General features: G+C 34.0%; 1 protein-coding gene across 1 annotated transcript in view; it reads left to right on the forward strand.

Moving 5' to 3' along the window:
- Positions 1–25,704, forward strand: part of LOC150094740 (uncharacterized) — a 138,939-nt gene that overhangs the window by 9,169 nt on the left and 104,066 nt on the right. The window contains exons 2-5 of the mRNA XM_090411655.1: positions 673–777; positions 6,822–6,938; positions 9,368–9,493; positions 13,140–13,238. Of these exons, the coding sequence (XP_090267781.1) occupies positions 673–777; positions 6,822–6,938; positions 9,368–9,493; positions 13,140–13,238 (447 nt within the window). The remainder of the gene's footprint in view (positions 1–672; positions 778–6,821; positions 6,939–9,367; positions 9,494–13,139; positions 13,239–25,704) is intronic.

Genomic DNA, 25,704 nt, shown 5'->3' on the forward strand with positions numbered 1-25,704 from the left:
ATAGCAGTCAACATAAATACAGTATAAAGAATTTTATCTAGATCAAGTATCATCATTTTGCTCTCAGAAAAGCAAAATGATGAGTCTATTAGAAATTTATTTAATATAAAAGGAACAATGGCTTGACTTTCTGACGAGACAGAAACGAAATATCAAAATTCAACTAGTTTTGCAAAAAAAAAAAAAAAAGCGGTTGCCCTTCCCGTCGTCATATTTTGTTGAATGTGGCTTTAGTGCTGTAATTGACTTGCTACTGAAAAAAAAGAAATCATCTGGATATCGCAAACCATGGGGATTTGAGATTGAAGATGACTAAATTAGTACTTCAAATGAAAACTCTTTGTAGCAGACATCAAACTCAAGGATCGCATTAACTTGGATTTTATTTTCCCGAGTTCAGTTCGATTTATGTTTTATAATATACAAAGTGTAATATAAAATTTATAGTCATTGAAGAAAGTCAAATTAAAAACAGTTTTGCCTATGTTCCTTTTTTAGTTAAAGTACATATTTATATTATACTTTTTCAGAACTTGGCTGACTATATGATAAATGATAAAAAATCTATCGAAGAATTCACACTAATTCATACAACTGTATTAGTATGAATTCTTCGATCCATTATTTATTAGTCATTTTTGAATTATTATTTTTTTCTTTATTGTATTTTAGGATGTCTTTCTCATGAATTTTACTGTAACGGAACTTGTATAGATATCATCAAGAGATGCGATAGGCTACAGGATTGTCCAGATAACAGCGACGAAAAAAACTGTGGTAAGTTAATATATTATTTTCCGAGAACACACACACACACACACACACACACACACACACACACACACACACACACACACACACACACACACACACACACACACACACACACACACACACACACACACACAAAGAAACCAAAAAGAAACCGAACTTTTCGAAAATAGAAGAAACTAGTGGCGCTACCTGTTGTATCTTTTTGTTTTCGAAATCGGCAACCTTCATTAGTGTTGTGCGAACTGTTTATGACATTTGTTTCGTTAGAAGCCAAGTTATAGTGCCAAGAATGACAGTGTTTTTGAAGAACGGTCGGAAAATGAGTTTCAAACAGAGAGCTGCGATTGACTTTTGTGTTAAACTTGGTAAAAGTTTTATCAAAACGTATCAAATGATTCAAAAAGCATACGGAGATGAATGCTTATCCCGTACTCAAGTTTACGAGTGGTTTAAGCGATTTCAAAGTGGTCATGAGACGCTTGAGTACGACGAAAAGCCGGGCCGTCCAAAAACTGGACTGAGCAAAGTTAACATCCAAAAAATGCGTGATTTCATCAAAGAAAACTGAAATCGTCCGTGAGATTGATTGAAGATGAATTGGGGATTCCAAAATCAACTATGCATAACATTTTTACCCAGAGTTTAGGCCTTCGTAAATTGAATTCGCGATTTGTTCCCCACAAGTTGACCGATGACCAAAAAATGAATCGAATTGAATACTGCAAGGATCTCATTAAAACCGCTCGTAAGGACTCAATCTTCCTTTTAACGATTGTTACTGGTGACGAAACGTGGTGTTTTGAGTATGAGCCCGAAACAAAGCGCCAGAGTGCTGCGCGGAGACCACCAGAAGAAGGGCATCCGAAAAAAAGTCGCTTGGAGAAGTCAAAAGTAAAGACAGTGTTGATTTGTTTCTGCGATTCCAAGAGCATTATCCACAAAGAATTCGTTCCGCCTGGCCAAACGGTCAATGGTGAGTTTTATCTCGAATTTCTGAAGCGATTGATAGCGAGTATTCGTCGCATACGGCATGAATATCGTGACGACCGACCGTTCGTCAAAATACACTGCACTCTTGGCACTATAACTCGGCTTCTAATGAAACAAATGTCATAAACAGTTGTTGCCGCTTTCGACAACAAAACAATACAATAGGTAGCGCCACAAGTTTCTTATATTTTCGAAACGTTCGGTTTCTTTTTGGATATATATATTTTTTTATATATTTTTTATATATAAAAAATATATAATATATATATATATATATATATACATATATATATATAGTATATATAGTGGTTTCTTGAGCTGAGGAAACAGCCAGAAATCGCACGGTGCGAGATCAGGACTGTATGGAGGGTGTGGTAGGATATCTGTGTTGTTCTTCTGCAAAACGTCCACTACACAACCAGCAATATGTGGCCTTTGCATTATCGTGGTGCAATAAGAAGCCATTCTTCAGCAATGGACGCTTCCTTTTGACGTGCTTGATGATAATCGCTGCTGTGTTGATCACTGTCTCTGTGATGGACGTTGAAGGTCTTCCCTCACGTTCAAGATCTTCCACATTTTGCCTTCCTTCCTTAAAAGTTTTATGCCAGCGAAAAACACTTGCCCTCTACATTGCTTCATCGTGGAAAGCTTCGCGTATCATGTTAAAAGTGTCCGATGCCGATTTTTGCAAACGCACACAAAATTTAATCGCATAACGCTGTTCCAAGGACGCTTCCATTTCGAAGACTGGTTGTGCCTCGTAGACGCTCCGCAACAAGCTTGAGTTTAGTCACGTGACACTCTGGCACATCAACCTGTATACGCCACCTATCAACCTTTTTTGTTAATACAGACAGCAACATTTCTTTATTCCACAGAAATTAATATTGGGATGAGTGGTTTCGCCACAGTAAAATTAGTCTTATTACTTATTGAACAGCCCACGTATATATTATTTTTAATTTAAAAATATATCAGCTAATGAAACAAACGTATACGTGATAAAACTGATCTTTCTTATGTAATACGTAAAGTTTGTTGCTAATGTTATTGCGTGAAACTGAATGACTCGACTCGTGACTTTATATAATCATTGTCCTGTTTCACTTCACTAATATGACTATATAAAAATTATTTCTGAATAACGGTTTACTTAGAGATTTGCGATTAAAACCAATGATTGCCATGCTATTAAAGAACAATCTCATAAAACGAGTCAGCCTCTTAACATTTTCAGAAAACGGTATTTTGCAAAAAAAAAAATGTCAGTGTAATAACACCCATCATTAAAACTATCTTCATCACTGATCACCAGTAGCTGATTAAATCACTCACGGGACATTAGCGAATTGTTTCAAACAATAACACTCAACGCCAATGATGCTTGCTTGTAGAAGTATTTGGAGAGGGGGAGCTTTTGGCAAATGTTAAGTAATGTAATAATTTGCAAATCAGGGATGGACTTGCAAACATTGTAAGTTCATCCCTGATTTGAATTGATCAAAGAAAGACCCAAAATTTCCGCCAGTGAGATGATTTGATTCTATCACTTGTCTTCATTTAATATTGTATAGAATAGCAAAGAATAGTAATCGTGAAGACATCAGTATGTGTTCTTTACAATTTTCTCGTTATCATATTACATTATGCATTATAATGCAATTTATAATACGAGAGTGGTCTGTAAGGTTCTTGGCCTCGACCATAGATGACAACACTATCGGCAAGATGTTTTTTTTCTAAATTCGTACATCTGTAATAAAAATCCATGTGAAATTGCAAGTCATTCTATCGAGTAGTTTGTTTTATACAGCTGTCTGAAGCAAAATGTTGTCTGTATCCCTTGAAATGGATGAAATTGAGTATCATAAGGTTAAAAAATTCTTTGTAAAAGAAGGTATAACGCCAAAAGAAATTCATTCGAAGTTCATAAAAGCTTATAGGCACTCTTCTTCTTCGTATTTGACAATTAAGAAATGGCCTGCCGAGTTTAAAAGTGGCCGTACCAGCCTTGAAGGTGATCCACGTGAAGGACGTCCAAAAAGTGTAACAACATCAGAAATTATTGATCAAATGCACGATATGGTATTGGATGACCGGCGAGTCAAAGTGCGTGAAATTGCTGAGACCATGGGCATTTCAAAAGAACGTGTAGGATATATTTTGCATGAAGAATTGCAAATGAAAAAGCTTTGCGCAAGAATGGTTGCCGCGCTTGCTCACAGCAGATCAAAAATGCAATCGCATAAAAATCTCTGAGCAGTGCTTGGAGCGTTTTAACAAGAGTAAAACTGATTTTGTGCGTCGATTTATTACTATGGATGAGACTTGGATTCACTATAATACACCAGAATCCAAACAGCAGTCAAAACAGTAGACAGAAGCCGGCTGTTCAGCGCCAAAGAAGACAAATGCGGTTAGTTCCATCAGAAGAAAAGGTCATGACATCGGTGTTTTGGGATGCTAAAGGCATTTTGTTTATTGATTATCTTGAAAAGGGTAAAACAATAACCGGGTAATATTATTCCCCAGTTTGCAGAAGAAAAAAAATCATATTTCATCAGGACAATGCACCTGCCCACAAAGGTGTTTTGGCAATGGGAACATTAAGGGATCTGCACTATGAATTGTTGGAACATCCCCCCCCCCTATTCCCCAGGTTTGGCTCCCTCAGACTTCTATCTCTCCCCAAAACTAAAACGCTTCCTCGTTGGTCAGCAGTTTTCTTCGAATAAAGACGTGATTGCATCTGTAGAGGAGTATTTTGCAGATCTTACTGAGAACCACTACAGGGACGGGAGAATGGCGCTGGACATCGCTGGAATAAATGTATTAGTCTTGAGGGAGATTATGTTGAAAAATAAAAATATTTTTGAAATTATAAATTCGTGTTCTCATTGTTAGGCCGAGAACTTTTCAGACCACTCTCGTACATTTGTATAATAATCATAAAAATGTATTTAGGGATTTCAGGCATTGAAGCTCTGCTTGAAGTTTTCAATGCCTTCAGTTTAATTGTTCCGTTCGTCGTCTCTCCTAGCTGCAGTCATCAATTACAAGTCTATTGTTACTGCTTTGAAAGGCGAAATCTCAAGGGTCTTATGTCTTATCCATTAATGACCTTGCAGTATTTATCTTTGGCTGTTATCGTTTTCAGTTGCTATTGTCCGATAGCATTATTTTTAGAGGTGCTAAGATTAAAAGATGACTACTTTTTAATAATCATTATTGTAGTCCTTATAAGGACTAGCTTAAAGGGGCGAAGCAAGAATGCTTTTTATCTTCCCCGTTATCTGTAGAGGACAGTGTGGGGATAAGGTGTTATTGAGCTATTAAAGCTTTGATCATGGCAGGAGCGTAACAGCAATAGCCGAGCCTCAGTTAGAACTTCATTGGCTACAGCATTGCTATCCATTACCCTCCAAGGGTATTGGATTGAATGAATCAATCACCGCATCTCACCTCATCATTATTGTACAATAAATAACGTTAAATTTCAATAAGTGTCATTATAAATAAGTTTTGGTGTCAAGTATAATTTTAAAAATATTTAGCAAAATTTTGAAAAAGCAATCTTACTAATAAATATTGAGTATAAATAAATAAATACAGTAAGATTTAAGTAAACAAATAAAACAATTTACAAGCAATGCTGTTTTTGTTCCAAAATTATATATTTGAATGCCGATATTTCCATTATGTCCGTTGGAGCTATCATGATGATTGCAACAAATTCACGTCATTCAAAGACCACAGTCGAGTGGCGGTTGTTTTGTAAAAATCTCATGAGCGGCAAAGTTATATGGTGTCTAAGAAACGGCGAACCGTTTTTATCGTATGTGCTCTGACATAATTTTCTACTAAAACTGTTCAATTGAAACCAGTTCTCTAATTTTTAAGAGATCAAATTTCTTTAAATGCCCACTTTTTAAATACAGAAAAGGGATTTGATTGAAATATTGAATAACGTTGGGGATAAGTTAATAATATTATATTTTCAATATAAAATTATACTTTAATAATCAATATATTAATTGTTTTCATTAAATATTTAATAATATTAAACAGTGTATATATATTATCCCTTTGTTTACTGCAAATGAAACTAAAAATTGAAACCACTGATTCAAGCTTGTTAATGATTCCAACACTTTCATAGTTAGAAATAAATTTGCCTTTGGGAATGAATAAAATAGGTACTTTTTATTTTATGAAAATAGCAAAGCCGATGAAAGTCAAGAATCGAAAATTTAAAAGAGAAAACTTATTGCTCCTGCAGAAACTTGAAAAACTATAAATGAATATTATGACACTCTCATGTCAAAATGCTAAATTCCTTATAAGTCAACTCTTAATTTACTTGTAATGAATATCTTAGTAGGTGCATAAATAAATTTCTTAAACATTGAGAGCCAAATGTTTTAAATCGAAATAAAAGATATCATAACAGAGATTATTATAAATCCAGCTATATTTTATAATAAAATAATTTTTATAATATTTCATAATTTAGTAATGGCATCAAAATTATCTCCAAAGGAAATTTTGAAATAAGTAAATGAACCAACTTGTTTAGCAGGGAAAAATGCTTAATTTATAGAAATATGGTTAGGTTAGGTTAGACGAGCTTTGTCGAGGAGCTGCATATTCCCCTTTTATTAGTGCTTTTAGTTTTCACTGGCCTGACAACTAGTTCGGATTTAAATAATTCTCAATGTTTCGTTTATTTTTGAAACGAAGGTCTACTGTAGATCTCATCATGTTGTACCATCATTTGCATTTTTGGGATCATTCTAACATAAAGTGGTATGGCTACTTAAATAGAATGGGTAAGAAAAGGTTAGCAAAACAGGTGTTTCATGCGAAGATGCCTGAAAATTCATAAAATTTATAACAATATCGACTTAGTGATAATTCCTCTTCCAATTTCCAACATTTCTTAGAGACTGCCCTTACGTTTCATTTTTTAAATGGTATTTTCCTTTGAAGATAGATACAAAATAGGATGAAAGGGCCAGATAATTAAGAAGTATATTTTGTTTCTTTTCTAACAGAAACATTCGTTTGTCCTGCTACTCATATCAAGTGTGACAATCACTTCTGTGCTCCCGGTGACAGCCTTTGTGACTTTCATGATGACTGTGGAGACAATTCGGACGAACACAATTGTTGTAAGTAATTAATGTTTCTGAATTTGCACGCAATGGATTGAGATAACAAACATGGATATGAAGAAAAATACTCACGCTGTTGTCTTGTTAACTAATGATTTTTCTTTTCGTAAAATTACAATTTGCATATTTCCCTTATTTATATGTGTAGCTGTGTGATTTTTTAAAAAAAATGAGTAACTAAATAATAAATTCAGAGCATGGGATGGTTTCCTATGACAGATTTTAATTATTGGAATGCAGACTACAGGATGAGAAAAATATTAAAATATATGATACAAAAGAGGTGAAAAAATAGAGGTAGATTAGATCGATTATTTAAATATTAAAAGTCATGATGTAAATACAGGTTTTCATCATGGGTATTAACTGAATGTACCAAGGAATTCAGCAATGCATTTGCCCTTCTTTTTCATCGAAATTTTAATGCCAGAAAGATCCTAAAGAATCGGAGCAAGGATTAATCTAATCCCAAATTTCAAGTGTATAATTGAGTCAAAAAAGGACAAAGCAAATTATAATCCATTCTATCCATCTTCAAGGCCAACCTTTCCTAATTGGGTTGTGGGGGCAGCAGCTACAAGAGGGACCTCTAATGGTCACGATCCTCGGCCCCCAAGTCAGGTATTCTAGTGGGACTCCCAGACGTGTCCACCCAAGGTTTTGGATATAGTCTATCCAGGGCCTTCTTGGCCTTCTGCGTGGCCTCCCACCCCCCCTGACTTCCAAGATAGCACTTTAACTAGTAGTGGATTTTCAGAGGGACTGCGTCATTGTTCTCTTAGACAGCATGTAGGTGAACCTACTAGAGGAGAAGGGTAGGATCTTGAATATTGTAATGATGGACTATATTAATTACTTAGACAATGTGACACTCATTATGCGACCTTGGAACATGGGTAGAAAGGGTAAATGCAAAGCGGATAATACCAAGGGCTATATTGCATAATACTGTATAATTTATAAATTTATCCCTAGAAGCAAATTTCCTAATAAGTCTGCAGTGAATTGAATGAATAATCTTGTTCTCATAGAAATACTCCCTAAGTAAAAAGTAAAAGCTCTGAAATATATATATATATATATATATATATATATATATATATATATATATATATATATATATATATATATATATATATATATATATATAGCTGAGATTGCGAATAGTACATTCGGATTGGCAATTTGCAAGGTTATTCTAATACCTAAAGGTGGTTTATCGCATAAAGTTGAGAACTATGTATAAGTGAGTCTTCTTAATGCTATAGAAAATATAATTAATAATTAATTAGAACTGTGTTCAGTGTATACTGGATAAGGAATGCGTGTTGAGTGGGGGCACAACATAGTTTCTTTGAGGGAGAAAGCAATTATGACAAATGTACTCACTTTTGATGATCAAATCACAAGAGAAAATGTGCCAAACAAATATTGCAGATCATCTAGTGAGATGAACAGAGAACTGATTGTTTGACACATGACAAGAAAGCAGTGTTCAGAGGAAAGTCCTCTAAGATCAGAAAACCCCAGAGTTTTGCATCAGGGTCCTTGCTGAGTAATATTTTCATAAATGTTTAGGTTTCGTATAGCGAGTAAACTTTCTCTGTTTGCTGACTGTGTGAAGCTGGGTAGAGTAAACAATTATTGAAAGACTTCTGTTCTTTATAAGATGATGTTAAAAACAGCAGACAGAAGATTTAAAACTAAATGCGAGCAATTGCAAGAATATGCGTTTAAGTAGTATAAAAAGGTAACAGCATCAGTACATAAGCATGAGACAGTTACTTGACAACACGCCTCCAGGCACAACGATTAACCAAAAATAATGAGATCGACAGCTGATTACCATATTAGATCAAATTTTTCACATGTGGTGGCTTTTCTCTTTTTTTTGTTTTGGCTAGATGGATGAAGCAAGAATACTTTTCATATTCCCCGTTATCTGTGGAAGAAAATGTGTGGATGGGGTTATTTAGCTAATAAACTCTAGTCATGGCTGGGTAACGGCAATAGCCGAGCCTAAGTTAAAACTTCATTGGTTACAACATTGCCATCCGTTACCCTCTGGATCCTAGCGGGCACATTCTCACATCATAAAGGTGTGAAATTATTTCTGAAATAATAATGAACATAATTTAGTTTTGCAAATAAAAATTGTAAATATTATTATTATTATTGTTGTTACTATTATATTATAATTAATATAATATAAAAAGTGTATATGAACTAAGTGCATCAGCAATGAAACTTTATATAAATTATTTGAAAGAGAATAAATATTTATTATTATTATTATTATTATTATTATTATTATTATTATTATTATTATATCTGCTAAGAATAACTTCATCTTTTGCTATGTTTATACATATTTTACATCAGACTTCCTACAAGCTTTCTTCACTCAATTCTCACAATTCTTTCAGCTTTTCGCCAATGCTGGTATGGAGAATACACGTGCAATAACAGCCAATGCGTTCGAAGTTATCTTGTCTGCGATGGAAACAGGGATTGCATAGATGGCAGTGACGAGGACCGCTGTGATCAAAACAGTGAGTACACCTTCAGAGCATACTATATATGACACTTTCTTGCATTTAAATATTTTAAAAAATGTAATTTTATATAATATAATGTAAACTGTTATCAGTAATAAAGAAATTAAAAAATACTCAAATATGTTTACTTTTTTTTCATCAACATTTTTCAGCAACATGAAGTAATATAAAGTACACAAAAATGTATTTTATATTAGTCCAAGTTATCTATTAATGTTATTATTATCCGTTGTCTTTTATTAACTGAAGGGAGCAGAGAGGCCATTTAACCCTAACTAGCATTAACTGGTGAGCACGTCCTTAGCTGGCCAAAACTATAGTGATTTTAACTGACATCCACGCAGGACAGTATGGCAGTGCCACTATCTCTTTGTCTCACACAGTGTATATTATTGCCTGAAATGACTTCTATGGCGATTTTCTTGAGTTTACGGGATGAAAAACCGAGTTTTTTGGAAGAAAAAAATATTTGCCATGCCAAAGATCGACTAACTCCGGAACTGGTCGAAGAAAGACTTAGAATAAAATTCCTCTAGTTGACGAATAGAATCGAACTTAGATCGGCCTTTCTTCGTGAGGCCTAGCACTATGGATAAAAATGAAATTTCCAGAGGACTATAAATGTCTTTTTATTCATATTAATTATATATAATTAATTTATATTAATTTATTATCAATTTATTTATACAGACACATTTGTATATTTCATTGATGAATGCTTTATTTATTTTGTTTAAAAATACTCATTTTGTAACTTGCAAAGCAGCTATCTCTTCTATTTTTCCCCTATTGTTTTGAGATTTCTGTTCATCGACATTTGTATCCATCTTTTTTAGGGTTGGGGTGCAATGCTTGATAGTACATTTCAACTATCATGCATTACTGGCTTCATTATAAATCTTCTATTCTGACTTTTATGATATTCGTTCTTAGACTTAGTCAATTCTTGCGTTCTCTTTTCATTTTAGTTTTTATTTAGTTTTATTATTTTATTTTATTTTTTGTTCAGGAGAAAAAACTGTAAAGTGGTTTGAGAAATTTACAAAATAATGGCTTATAAAAACTTCACGTGTTTCAACAGAAAATATTTATAACAATTAAATATAACAATCAATTTTGCTGTAACGCCACGACAAGTCCCGAAAATTGATATCATAGCCCAAATTGAAAAAGGAATAAGAAATGTAAGGAGATATATAAGATTTGATAGGCATTCAAAGTGCAGCATTACTATTAAATTGCAAATTACCACCAAAAAACCTACAAAAACAGAATTCGCAGCCCTTAATAAATTCAAATTTTATTATTACATAGTAATAATAAAATAATATTACATAGTAATAATAATATTACATAGTAATAATAAAAGCAGACAAAGGCAATGCAACATTTATTTTAAACTCAGAAGATTATAACAAGAAAATGAAAAGCCTTCTTGAAGATTCCGATACCTACACAGCATTAGACAGAGACCCCACTTGCGAATTCACAACAAAACCAATGAACTTATCAAGAATATACCAAACCGGTCTGAGGAACTCAAAAGAAATCTACAATCCAAACACCCACTAGTGCCTAGAATATATGGAGTTCCTAAAATTCATAAAAAAGATATACCACCAAGATAGTGGACGGAAGGGACTCTCCTACCTCATATCTGGCAAAACACCTTACAAACTCGATTTTACCACATATAAGAAAAACATCATCGTTCGTTAAGAATAGCACAGACTTCATAGAAAAAGTAAAAGATATACACATAGATCCTTCAGACAGCTTAGCGAGGTTAGATGTAGTCAGACCATTCACAAAGATTCCAAGATGTGAAACAGTAAACATCCTGGAGAACCTTTTTCCACCGAACATTGTACAACTTTACAAAGATTGCACAAAGAACACGTTCTTCCTTTACCAAGACAAATTCTGGGAACAAAAAAGGACTAGCAATGGGTTCACCCTTCTCACCAGCTCTAGCAAACCCCTACATGGAAAATTTTGAAAATAAGGCTTTACAAAACGGGCACAAAAAAAAACAAAAATTATGGTTTGCTATGTGGACGATATCTTCATCATTTGGCCAGGGCTCTAGAATAGAACTGATTGCTACATTTTAAGACTATCTTAATAACTTACATCTTAACATAAAATTCACTCTGAAACTAGAAGAAAATAAAAAACTTCCTTTCCTAGACATCTTTATAGAATTAAATGAAAGAAAAAACAGATTATCGTTCTCCATCTATAGAAACCAACAAACACAGGAAGATTTCTGCACGCTACTTCACATCACTACCCCAAGCAAAATATAGGCCTAATGAAAACCTTAAGGGATAAAGCATACAACATACCCAGTACAGAATAAAAATGAAAAGAAGAAATACAATACTTAACGCAGATCCCACAACTGAATGGTTTAAAAAATAAGTTAATTAAGAAAATTCTCAATACAGCACCTACAAGAAACTTAAATAAACAAGATGTCAAGAACGCAGTCACCCTTCCTTATATCAAGAATGTAACAGATAAATTAGCCAAACCTCTCTACAAATACAACATAAAAGTGACTTTCCTGCCACTCGAAAAAATATCAAGATCTCTTCATCCCCCGAAACCTCCACATCACTCAATGAAAAAAACAGGGTGGTTTATAATATTCACTGTTCCTGTGGCATCTGCTAATGTGGGCCAGAAGGGGAGATCGGGAGAAATCCGCATGAGCGAACATCAAAAGGACTTACAATATACGAGAGAACATAAATCGGGATTGGCATTTCACACAACCTCTACCGGTCATGATGTACTCTGGGACAGAACAAGCATGTCCTATATAGAAAAGAATTGTTTCACAAGAAAATTCAAAGAGGCAGCAAATATGATTAAAGTTCCTACGCAATGCAACAAAACCCGAGGTTTGATTTTAAATCAAGTTTGGTCATCGTTTATTAAAAATTTACCAATTTCAGCCCTCGGGCAGAATGAGCGTGAACCACAGAACGCGACAACAAATAGCGTTATTAACGGTTCTATAGATCCGTTACTCGGTTTTTTAACGAACGTTTTTGATGTTCATAATACCAACAAATGAACTTGTTTTTTCGTAATTTCTTATAGTTTGTGCTTTAAACTTTTAGTTCCCTTTACCCCTGAAGATGTTATTCTGACGACTAACGAAATTTGTCAGGTTTGTTTTTAAGTACTTGTTTAGTTTTTTTTTTTTTTTTAAAAAAAAAAAAACAGTTTTCTTTAATAAACATGCGGTCACAAAACCAGAATAATTATATTGAACTTCTTAACCACAGACACCTACGCAGGAATATAAGAATTAAATACAGTTTCTATTTATGAATGAGAAGCGAATCAAACGATACGCGAACCAACAATATAATATCAAATATGCAGTTGCTTATGTTATTCGCAGATATTACTAAGTTGTCAGTTATAACGGTTATGTTTTTTAAACGTATGGCGTGTCATCTATTGGACTATTCACTCCCACACAAAACTCACTGAGAATAGAAAACTAGGAACAACATTCGTCAAGAATCAATCAATTTCATTACAATTGTGATAATATAAATTTCGCACCGCGAATTTTTAACTCTACATTATTGTTAAAACGTCTCAATTTTCCCTTCCGCAGATCATTTCGTAGAATGTGGAGATGGAAAGAGGGCCCATATTTCTCTGTGGTGTGATGACTGGCCTGACTGTGAAGGAAACCACGCAGACGAACTGAACTGTAAGTTTCAGAAAAGTATTTGTTATCGTTAATTAACGTTGCATTCTTCCATATTGTTCAATGAAACTATCTGAAATCCTGATGAATATAGCAATTAAGATGCGAAACAATTATATTAATTCATAGCCATGCCCATGTGAAAAATACTGCAACGATCATGATTGAGAATACGTTTTCTTCTTCTTGTTGTTACAGGCAGAGAATGCACCGAAAAGGAATTCACGTGTCATAACACTCGTTGCATTCCTCTCGCTAATCTTTGCGACTCAGTGTGCGATTGCGTAGGCACGTGCGAAGACGAAGAAAATTGCGAGCATCGTTACCTATTAGTTGACGGTAAGTCTGCAAATATCATGCTTAGTCCATTAATTGTCATCATTACGGTTTTATATTGCAATGAAAACTAATTTACGAGTAGTTTTTATTACAGCATAGGCGATAAATGTAGAACATATTTAATGCATAAAACAAAAAATTAAAATATTAATTTTACTGTTTTAGGAGATCATAAATTCTCGTTTATGGTCCGAAACGAAGGTTGAAGTTTATCTCATTCCTTGTCTTCAGTATTTAAAATTAAAATTTCAATCCTTTTCCAACAAAAAATTCTCCTCAAGCACGCATTACATGTGCTCTAGCATTTCACATTAGTTGAGTAGGCATCTCCTAAATTGCAGTTTCAAGGGTGTTATTTTAATCTTCGTCGAACTCTTAAATAGTCATTTATGGTCTGTTTAATGTTTGTGCGATACAGGAAAAATATTCCGACCGGAATATTTTTCTCTCCACTCCTTCTTTGTATGTAAGAGCTGCGTTCATCATTTTTTGATTTGCAATGAGGTGTTAAATTTTATCAAAAACACATTAATTTAAACAGAATGCAGTAAGATTTCATCAAGAAATAAAAGTTAATAAAAATAAACGAGGAAACACAAAAAAAAAAAAATATAGTTTCCTAAGAAATTTTTACAAGATGCTAACGCTTCGGACCGCATTGAGTGAAAAAATATTGTCTGTTGTATCATTATTTATTAAACATATTCATAATATTCTGTGTCACGTGATATGCGTAGCTGTAGTTTGAAATTACAGTCGAATCAGCTAATCAGTCTACGAGGTATCGTGAACAGGCAAGCAAATGTGACGTCACACTCGATTCCATGCTGAAAAACGTCTTGCTTTGAAAATCTGTAAACAAAAAAACATTTTATCCTTCTTAAACAACCAAAATTATATTCTTAAAAGGTTAATAATTGCATTTATCTGTCATAGAACGAAAAGGTGCTTAGAAATACGAATAGACAGAGCAAGTATTAATCAAGAATGTTCTCGGATAAAAGTAAACAAAACAAAACGAAGGTGTACTGTAACGATTTCTGTTATGGAACATCTGTTTAGAATACTAGAAATCCATATTTCCAATTCATACAGTCAGCACAATATGCCCTGTAAGGTTATAAACGTTTATTTCCCACATGTTGTCAGCATGGGAAAACTTCAATCCAAAAAAGACAAAAAAAAAAAAACGGAAGAAAGCTCTTTTTAGCATAGTGAATGACTTCAAAGGCAACTGTGTCTTTCATTGGTTTCCAATAATGCCAACAGTCCATCACAACTTTGCTTTTGTACAGCGTTTCGAAAGATATTATTCCTGTCAATAACTTACTGGTATTATTGACTTCAATATGAAACAGAGCAAAAGAGGTGGAGGATTTCACATGATTTTGACATACGCGTAAATACTTCTTTGTCTTGTTTTTAAAAATGTCTCTTTCAGTCATTATTGGCCAATAATGTCAGCTTAGAGGATATTTCACCATAGTTGCAAACTAACAATGACGCCAAATCTTCTGCTTTATTAATTACAGCTTTTTAGGTAGATGTCGCTTCATAATTGTATATGATAAAGAGTTTCACTCGAGCTGGGAAATTGGAATAGAAAAAATTAACGAACTATTCTAATTTTTGTTTCAATCGGGCCATTGTCAAGCCGTCAGATAGTGACAAAAATGTCGAAATTATATATTACAAGAAATCCTCTCTGATTGGATAGTATTTAGGAACATTTAATATTTATTAAAATTCAAATTAATCGGTGTTTTCATAAATATCCTAACAACTTTTATTTAGTTTCATCCAGTCATTTCAGTTTTGCTTTCGCGTGTTATAACTTTTGACACGTTCGTCGTACTTTTAGAAAAGTACCGCTACTCGATAGAGAATTTTGAATAAAATAACTTTGTTGTGGACATTATGATAGTTCTCAGAAAACAACAGCAATTCCTATGCAACCTTTGTACTATAGAGCTCATCTATCCTGCTTAGACGTTGCTGGACCAACAGAAGTAATTTTCTAGGCCCTTTTTTCAGCATGTTCGTGAGTTAGTTGATCTTCGGCAGATGAAAGTAGCCCCTCACCCTTGGAAACTTGGATTTTTAATCCCTCAAACGAGAAAAAAAAATCGATCGACCACATAATCCATGCCTATTTTAGAGACAAGTTAGGCTTTAGGAATACGAGATGGCAGCAGTTGTTTGCCATACTGTTTCCTCGATACCTTTAAATCCTCAGTAACCAGGAGCTCATCTATCAGTGACGGATAAGAGTACAGATGGGGTCGCCACAAATCTTCAAAATTGTTAAATAGGATATCATTGTATGAGCTAATTGTGGGGTAACAAGGTAGTAGTTTATGTTGTTAAATTAGTTTACTTAGTTTAAGATTCCTAAAGTTTTTTCTTTCCCCTTCGTTTTATTTAAAGTCACAAAAATTCAACTTTTAAATCTCCAGAAATGATTTTAAGTTACATTTTTGTCTGTTTTTTTGTCATAATTAGCCCATTTTAATGAACAAAATTAGGTAAAACAAAATCGTCGACAGTGCACATAACAACAGATTCCTTTGTTACGATAATGAATGCCGTCACTATAGAAAATATTCCGAAGAAAAAGCCCTTTTTTATGATTGTCTGCGATCATTTTTACGTATCTGTTAATTACTTTCTAATTTTTTTTTCATTTTCCTGTAGACAGAAGTAATCAGTTAGTATCCGAAAAACATGTTCCATCTTAGCCTTTATCTCCGAATCTCATGATTCAATATAATGGATCACTTCTCTCTACACGTTATGTAGAATTTTTGAGAATTCAGCCATCTGCTTTAGAAACATGCTCACAGGAGCATGTGCTTTAAATAAGTGATTAATCATCTTTAATTGACTTCGTTTAGTTTTGAAAAAACGATTCTACTTCTTTGGATGTCAATATAGCCAATTAAGCTATATTGATTACAAAACTATCTAAGATGTAGATAGTTTTGTAATAAACTTCAGGATTAATATAAGCTTGTGATTATTAATTTTGAAGCTTTAACACCGGTGATTATTTAAGAAAAGTGGGATATTTTTATTATAATATACTCGTTTTAAAATAGATTTCACGGACTATTAAAACATTTTAAAGATATGTTTACGATCCTATACAATTCCCTCAGCCATACGGCTGGTGGGGGGAGCTATACGCTATCATACTAGGGAGATGATTATGAGCAAGGTGGTTTCCCGTTGCCTTCCTTGCCATAGTATAGTTTATGACTGTAGAACCGTATGTGTGTGTGCAGGGGACCGGTTTGCCTGTTTTGATGGATGAAAAACCCGAATTATCGCGAGAAAAACCCTCCATATCCGTATGAGACCGGTTAACTCACCTTTAGTCGAAAGAGACCAGATAAAAGTTCCTCACGTCATGTACGGGAATCGAACCCAGGTCTTTCTCACTAGAAGGATTCGTCTATACCGACTGAGCTAGAGAGGCTCCATATTCATGGTATTAAGACATATATCCTATCCTTCTCGTCCGTCCTAGGACGGGTTCAGTCCCCCCCCCTCGTAATGAGAAGTTACTGGCGTATTAACCACGCTACCGGCCAGGATGTATGTATACGTCCACATTTCCATGGATGCGAAGTGCATATTAAAATTGTAATACCATTGATATTACATTGAAATTTATGATGGATACGAAGCTTTTGAGGATGCGTATTTGATCTTTAATGGCCGGTAAGGTGGTTAATGCAGCCGGTTCGCCACTCCTCTGCTGCATCCCCTAAGGGTTCATGACCGTAATCCGTGTGTGTTCGTGGGACCGGTTTTCCTGCTTGCGGGATGAAAACCCCCAGATAAACTGGGGGAAAAACCCTGCTGTCCACGCCCAAGACCGGCTAACTTGGCTATGGCTTAAGCTCCTCATGTTGTTGACGGGAATCGAACCTAGGACACTCCTTCCCCGGGTATATGGTTGCGAAGCCCATAGCCACACTGCTAGCCGCGCGGACTAAGACATATTAAGATGTGCTAAAGATGTTAAGTCATTTGTAGGATTCATACAATGTATTTTTGAGACATTCGTTTGTTATTAAGATATTTGTGAACGTCTGGTAAGACCTTTTAAGATGTGATCGAACAGCTTGAAGATTCCAAAAATACTGAATTTAATATCAATCTTTAGTGTTATTTTCTATTTAATAAAAGAAAGTAATAAAATATGAAAATATTTAAATAATTATTCACATTTAGAGAAACGCTTAATATAATTGAATTGGAACTTATTTTTCCAGGAATTGCTGTGTGTGACCGAAATACGACAATTTATTGTAGCGGAAGTGAACGGTGCATTGCCACGGAATACATTTGCGATGGGCATAATGACTGTGCCTACGGCAGCGTAGGAGTAGACGAATTCGGTTGTGGTAAGATGGTCCGTAGTTTATTTCATGAAAAGTATTTTTTTTACTTAAAATAAGTTAATAAAGAATTTCACTCAAATTAATTTCTCTGGTGAAGAACGTAAAGTTTTTACATCGTTAATTTCAACAATGCTGATAGTTAAACATCTCAATTATTTTAATTGTTACAAATTAAGTGTTTCTCTTTTGGTACTTTCTATAAGACTAAACTTTTATAACCGTAAAACTATAAAAATGCAAAAAGTCGACGTTTATGAGATTGATATGGCATTTGATAAACCTTACTCTACACAACTCACCTCAAACTACAGAATATCAACCATCACCTCCGATCTACAAGCCATCCTCCAATGGGGTTCAGATAACCTTGTCTGTTTCAACGCTAATAAAACATAAAAAGAACGATTCTTCAGGACATGACTCACCACTGGTAATCAGCATAAAAACCAGGAGCTAGCATCAACTCCAAGTTTAATTATTGTGCCACTACCATGATCTCTCTCCTCAAGACCGACCACACAGGACCAATCAAGTTTAGCAATGGCATAAAAGTCTTCTCCATCTGCAAAATCTGTAACATCGAGGAAGCATCGCCAATGCATTTACTAAATTGTATGAATATTTCCAAATGTGAACTCTATAACAACCCAGAAAAGGTGCTGTATAAAATACATGAATTTGACCTCTATGGTCTGGTGTAATAATACCATGGGATAATAATAATAAAAAAATATCAAGAGATGGCGCTAGTATTCAGAATATATGTTTAAGGAAAACTTAAAAAAACTCGATGAAAAGGTATTCTCATATATCTGAAGGCAATGAAAAAAAAAGCCTTTTGTTGTATAATCTACATGAGCCATCTTTATGATAGCTCATATAGTTATCTAACACTTAATGGAGTGTATGCTGTCATTAAGATATCTAGGAGACATCTTAATGATAACTGATAACCACACGAGTGATTATTAAGATAACACACGTAGATTTCGAAAACTGATTTCGTAAGTATTACATTTTTATGAGGATATTTATCATCACGTGATCAGTTCTTTGAAGATTCAGGCTTGTACTGCAGTGAGAATAAGCCTCAGCTGATATCAACGTTTCAATTTGGTTACCCGAACTTATATGAACGATGCGGAACTTTTTTACCGTAAACTCTGGTTTTTCTTTCCGTCATACATACACATCGACTGGAGAACACACGCAATTAATAAACATGAAATACTTCCTTCGTAACCTTTGTTTTTTAGGCTGTAAGTTTTAGATATGGTGAGAAGAATTTCAGTTAATCATCTTTTACAGCTATTTTTAGAAATAGCTACGAAACCAATCTACACTTTCATTGATAGGTGAGTATCAAGGCTAGTCTTTCCTTTTCTATGCCACTAACGGTGGTTTAAAAAGTAAAATGCTAAAGGTAAGTAACTTATATTTCGTATAAGTATTTTGTCGGTCTGGTTCGCAAAGTGAATAGCATACCGATTATCTAAAGCAGTGCTTCCCAAACTTTTGGGTGTAAAGGCCCCCTTGGAAAAATTCAAATATTTCACGTCACCCATAGAAAAAAAATTTGTATACAGACATATATTATTATGATATTTGTTGCATTTATATTCAATACAAAACATACACAGCGGATATTGCAAAAATCAAATGCAAATATTACATTTTTAGCATCGTACATACACATTTGACATCACATGCTTAGTCTTAAAACATTTTAAATTTATTTTATTTATTTTCACTGCTCTAAAGAACACCTGTGGTTTGAATTCTGTTGTAGGCATGGATATTTGATAGGAGATGAATTTTATTCTAATTTTTGACTAATGGATTATTTTCTGAGCAATCATTGCGGATATCTAAAGCTTGTATAACGGAAGATATCACTTGCTAGATAGGAGTCTCACTTCGGATATTATTATTATTTCTGTTTGAAGGAATTAAGGCAAATAAAGTAAATTTCGTCTAAAAAAGTCAGTTGAATTAATAGAAGGATTATATTCTAAAAAGTAAAGTCTTCGATGCAGTAAATGATTATCTGTCGATCTAACTAAAATTAATTATGTGGAGTAATTATTTGCCTAATCGTGTAATGTGAATGGATATTAACACGTGATAATTTCATTAAAATAAGTTAATATGTTCTCAGAGAACTTGTAATCTTAAATAAACGCGAGACAGAATTTAAAAATGCCTCCGGTTAACCAGGCAAAAGTAACTCACTCGAAAATTATGAGGGGAAAAAAAGCTTTGTAGCGTGTTATTCCTAATTAGGTTTAAATAACATAAATTTGTTAAATCAGGTGAAGAAGTGGATTAATATTCGCAGAGGAAGTTACAAAACTTGACATTTATTACATTTAATTGACATCATGAATGTTCGGTGTCATAAAGTGTTTTACTTTAAATTGGACTTAAGAGAAAGAAGGAAAAAAACCTTGTGTAACACAATTTGTAAATGTCATAATAAAATGTTATATGACAGAAGTTAAAAGAACAAGATTATATTCAATCTAATAACGAAGACGGAATTAGGATTGTTGTTGGTGTCTGCATTATAGGATACTAAAGAAATTTGCGTGATACTTCGCGGAACTAAGATATTATTAATGGAAATTAATTAATTATTAATAGAAATACATTTCCAGTAATAAAATCTCCTCAACTGTGAAGAAACTGTCAAGGTTTTTTTCAGGATATTTTATTAATTTTCTTAATTCCCCTTTTTTGTCATTTTAAAACTGACTTAAATGTAGTAACTAGCTCTATTTATCGATAAATCTATAAAAGGTATAAAAATCTTTGGCAAGTGTATTTTTATTTATAATTAACTGAAAAAGTTTTATTAATTTTAATAATTCAAAGTATATCTTTTGAATAATTTAATACACCTTTTTGTTATTTTTATATAAAATATATTCATTTTCCATTAATTCTTAAATTAATTTTTGGATGAGTTAATCGACCGTGAGATGTGGTGATTAAAATACCCTTGGAGGTTAATAGATGGCAATGCTGTAGCCAATGAAGTTCAAACTGAGGTTCGGCTATTGCTGTTACCCTCTTGCCATGATCTTTAATAGCTTTAATAGCCAGAGCTTTAATAGCTCAATAACACCTTATCCCTACACTGTCCTCTACAGATAACGGGGAAGATGAAAAGCATTCTTGCTTCGCCCCTTTAAGCCAGTCCTTATAAGGAAATCGATCTCTAGGTTTTGAAGGTCAAAAGTCTAGTGGTTCTTTCACTGCACTTTGCGCTATATAGGATACTAAAGAATTTGAGTGATATTTCGCGAAGATAATTAACGTGCAAAATTTCTGCATACAGTTGGATCAAGAAACAAGAATATAATTTCTTGTTAAGTACTTTAATTTGTAACCAAGTGAAAAAAAAATCAACTCCGATTAAGAATTTTCCTCTCTCTCTTTTTGGCAAATGTTTTTCATTTTATTTATATTCCCGAAATCAAAAGTAATAATAAAATAATCACCCACCCATTCACCATAAGTTGAAAGCCTACCGTGGATAAGTAATAGAGAGAGAGAGAGAGATAACCCGAAAATCCTGCAATAGAGACCAAACGTAAAACTTCCTTCATGTTTCTGGCTTCTAAAATACAACAATCCTTTAAAAAGTGATTGACTATAAATAATTTCGTTTGTTATCTTCGCGAAGTTTGAAAGAAGAGCTTGAATTTATCTGAGCTATTGGGACTGCATGAAAACCAAAGAGTCGATGGGAGAAAGAGATTAAAGCGATGGGTGGAATTCGTTGGCACATGGGATAGATTGAAGGGATCTAAAGTAAAAAGAAAATGCGCAATGACGAAGAAAACAACAGGATTGCTTTGAACGTATAATGAGATTATTTATAATTTTAATTGGAAAATATTTATAAGAAATATTTTGCTTCTAATGCAAAATTTTGTTAGCTAACAGCTGAAAAGTATCAAGAAGTTGTGCTAAATTAATTCATTAAAACAAACTATATTAGTGGTGCTGGTGGGCGGTAGGTGGCGTTGGTGTAGTTGAGGTTCGTTGTAGTTGGTGAATTGAGTGGTGGAGACAGAGTTATAGAGTAGGTGCCCTCCCTCGATGAGTCGTTAGACTCCATGGAAGTGTTACGTAATAATAATAATAATAATAATAATAATATTAAAAAGAAAAGAAAAGAACAACCCTTACTAAAAAAAAGAAAATAGAAACTGCATTCGAAACACCAAGCTATTATAGTCCTTATAAGGACTGGCTTAAAGGGGCGAAGCAAGAATGCTTTTCATATTCCCGGTTGTCTGTAGAGGACAGTGTAAGGATAAGGTGTTATTGAGCTATAAATAAAGCTCTGATCATGGCAAGAGGGAAACAGCAATAGCCGAGCCTCAGTTAGAACTTCATTGGCTACAGCACTGCCATCCATTACCCTCCCTGGGTACCAATTTTAGTCGCCTCGTACGACATGCATTAGCTACATTGGTGCCATTCTTATCCGGGCAACCACACGGAGAGGATATAGGCGGCTTATTTCTGTTTATTTATATATTTTAAAGAATGGTTTGTTTAAATTTTTAGTTAAACTAAAATAATATTTAATTTTTTAACTTCTAAAGGTTTTATTTTAACATTTGTTTAAGATATAATACACCTATATTATATATTATACTCTCTATGTATAATACACCAGTTTCATTCTCTTTTTATTACGTGTTTAATATTTGAAGTTAGCTACTTGTAAGTAAATTAAATAATTATGTACTAGTAAATCGTATTTTATATGATAGAAAAAATATATTAATACGATGTTTAAACTTATAAACATTAACATAGACTAATAGAATGGGGGATGGTAAATCCCTTTATGTTTTTATAGCCGGGTACGAAACTCGGATCGAAATCCATAGAGTTCCACGGCGAAAAAACTATCGGCGAGCCCAAGTGTAAATGATCACTTAGGTAGTACAACACCAAGGAAACGCCATGCAAAGGTGGAGCAAGATCCGTCACTAACTTTAATATATATATATATATATATATATATATATATATATATATATATTTATTTATTTATTGTTTTACAATTATCAGAAGAGGTCACTACCTAGACCAGTTTCAACCTTTTTTGAGGTCTCATCAGTGAGTAGGTAGACCTGGAATATCATCAAGGTTCTTATAGTCCTTATAAGGACTGGCTTAAAGGGGCGAAGCAAGAATGCTTTTCATATTCCCCGTTATCTGTAGAGGACAGTGTAGGGATAAGGTGTTAATGAGCAATTAAGGCTCTGATCATGGCAGGAGGGTAACAGCAATAGCCGAGCCTCAGTTAGAACTTCATTGGCTACAGCATTGCCATCCATTACCCTCCAAGGGAATTGGATTGAATGAATCAATCATCGACTATGTAAGTAAAGGTGAAATCTCAAAAATACGGACGATCTCTAGGCCACTCCATAGTGGGCGAAAGACCGTCCTAATCTCAGCGTTGGTTCCACTCAGTGACGGGCTCCCCGACCACTGAGCAGAACCGCTCAAATTCCGAGGAAAATAATTCACCGACAAAGCCCCTCAGCGGGCCGTGCAGGAGAACACTTTCCCCGGAGACTCAAAGTGCTCCCTTAAGGCAAAAACCTTAAGAGAGCGAACTCAAAAACTCATCGCCCAAGTGGGTAACAGCAACAGCCGAACCTCAGTTAAACTTCATTGGTACAGCATTGCATTGTTGCCATCCGTTACCCCCAAGGGCATTAATGAACCAATCGGCCGCATCTCACGGTCGATTGATTCCTCTCCATCATCAAGGTTGTCAGTGAATACGAACTTACATACCTCTACTATCGAATTACCGAAGTGGTGTACTCCTATATTTATTGTTAATTTAATTACTAACTTAATAAGCCAAAAGGCTATTTTACCAGCGAATTATATTCGCCGGTAAAATAGCCTTTTGGCTTATTAAATTAGTAATTAACATAGACTATTTTAATGATAATCGAAATCGTAGAATAATTTATTTATTGTTGGCGATTTAATTCATCGTGTTTGTTTCACTTGTTGCAAACCTGCAAATGAAACAATTGCAACTATGAAATATAAATTTCCTACAATTCTAAATTATTACAAACATTTTGGAAGCTTCGTTTGTTTTGCATTTCTGTAATTTGTCTTTTTTTTTCTAATAAGGCATGCTATTGTAATTCTGAAGTTTAAGAACTCCAAGAGATTTGTCGTTTTACACTTGATAGGATTTTGTTTCGGTAATATTTTGTCTCTTTTCGAATCCATTTGTGTCTGATTTATTACCTAACCACGCAAACCTTCAAAAAAGGAAAAGTTGTAGATACATTAGAGACCTCACTTTCACTAGCACGACATCGAAAGTGATTGATATCTGGGGCGGTAATGATAATGTTTCAGAGTTAGAAACAAATGTCTCCTGTTTTGTTTATTTCAAAATATTCGTTATATGGAAGATTACGTGGTCCATAACAATATATACACAATTATACGATGAATATATACATTACCGCAAAAGATAAGGATAATCTTATAGTTAGGAAAAGATGTTCAAGTTTTTTTTTTTTTTTTTGTACTATACTAGAGTGTATCGATTTTATTTTTATATAAATAATTTTTAATTTTACTAGAGCTTCCACCTGGCTAAAACATGATCATTTTCCCCAAATGAATCAAAACTTTACAATGGTTATGTATACTCACAATATTTTTTATTTACTGAATCATGTCGTTCTTCTAACGTGCTTACAGATTAAAATGTGGTTTCGAACTTGGGCTGAAACGCATATTTTTTATAACCCGTGAAATAATTTGGTAATTTGATACTGAAATGTGCATAGCTTGCCTATTTCATTCTTGACTACCCATGACTACTCCTTGCCATACCCGCCTTGACTCAACCAAAGAACATCGTTTTGTCATATATGGAGGCTAGATATTTACATGACATTGCAAGGATAAAATTGGGGTTTATTGCTTAATAAATTAATATTTATTTTATGTTTTAATCATACAGTTCATATTAGTGAAGGAATTGAAGTAGTTCAAACATTAGAACTTGTTAAAACATTTTCAAGAAACTTATCCGAAAAGTCAGTGCTACAATTTTTTAAAACCTCATTGCGGTATGCACATTTATAGACACTTCAGCCGAAGTAGATAAGCTCTTAGTAAGAACAAATAGCAATGGGTAGGTTATATTGCAAAAAAAGCAACACTGAAATTGGACAAAGTTGTTCGAGTTGGAAAGAGAGCTACAGGAAGACAAATAGATGATGGAAGGTGAGATTGTAGAGATGTCTGGAACTTGCTGGCATTGAAAAGCTCAAAATAGCAATGAATGAAGGACTTTTGGGGGGTCCATTGGGAAAGAACTTTGAGGAGGACCTTGGTCCAGTAGCGGACATAAAAATGAGAAAAATCAATCCCCTAGCGTTATTTTTAGTTATGTAAGGGAACGTATGTTAGTAATTCGATAGTTTTGTAAAGGAGGTGTTGTTGATCAAAATGCATACTGCATAACTTGAGTTCGTCATTTGAATAGCTTTCATGTCCAGTAAACAATCTGTTTTGTATAAAACATATTCCCATGCAATAACGCCAACTTGTCCATAAGAAAGAAAACATCTACTGGAATGCACGCTGAGTTACCATGTTGTTTACTACTCAGTGTACGTTTTCCAGTAGCAGTTTTATTTCTA

This window comes from Typopeltis vanoorti, chromosome 21, assembly GCF_054136105.1.
Source record: "Typopeltis vanoorti isolate ZY-2024b chromosome 21, IOZ_Tvanoo_1.0, whole genome shotgun sequence".
NCBI classification, from domain to species: Eukaryota; Metazoa; Arthropoda; class Arachnida; order Uropygi; family Thelyphonidae; genus Typopeltis; species Typopeltis vanoorti.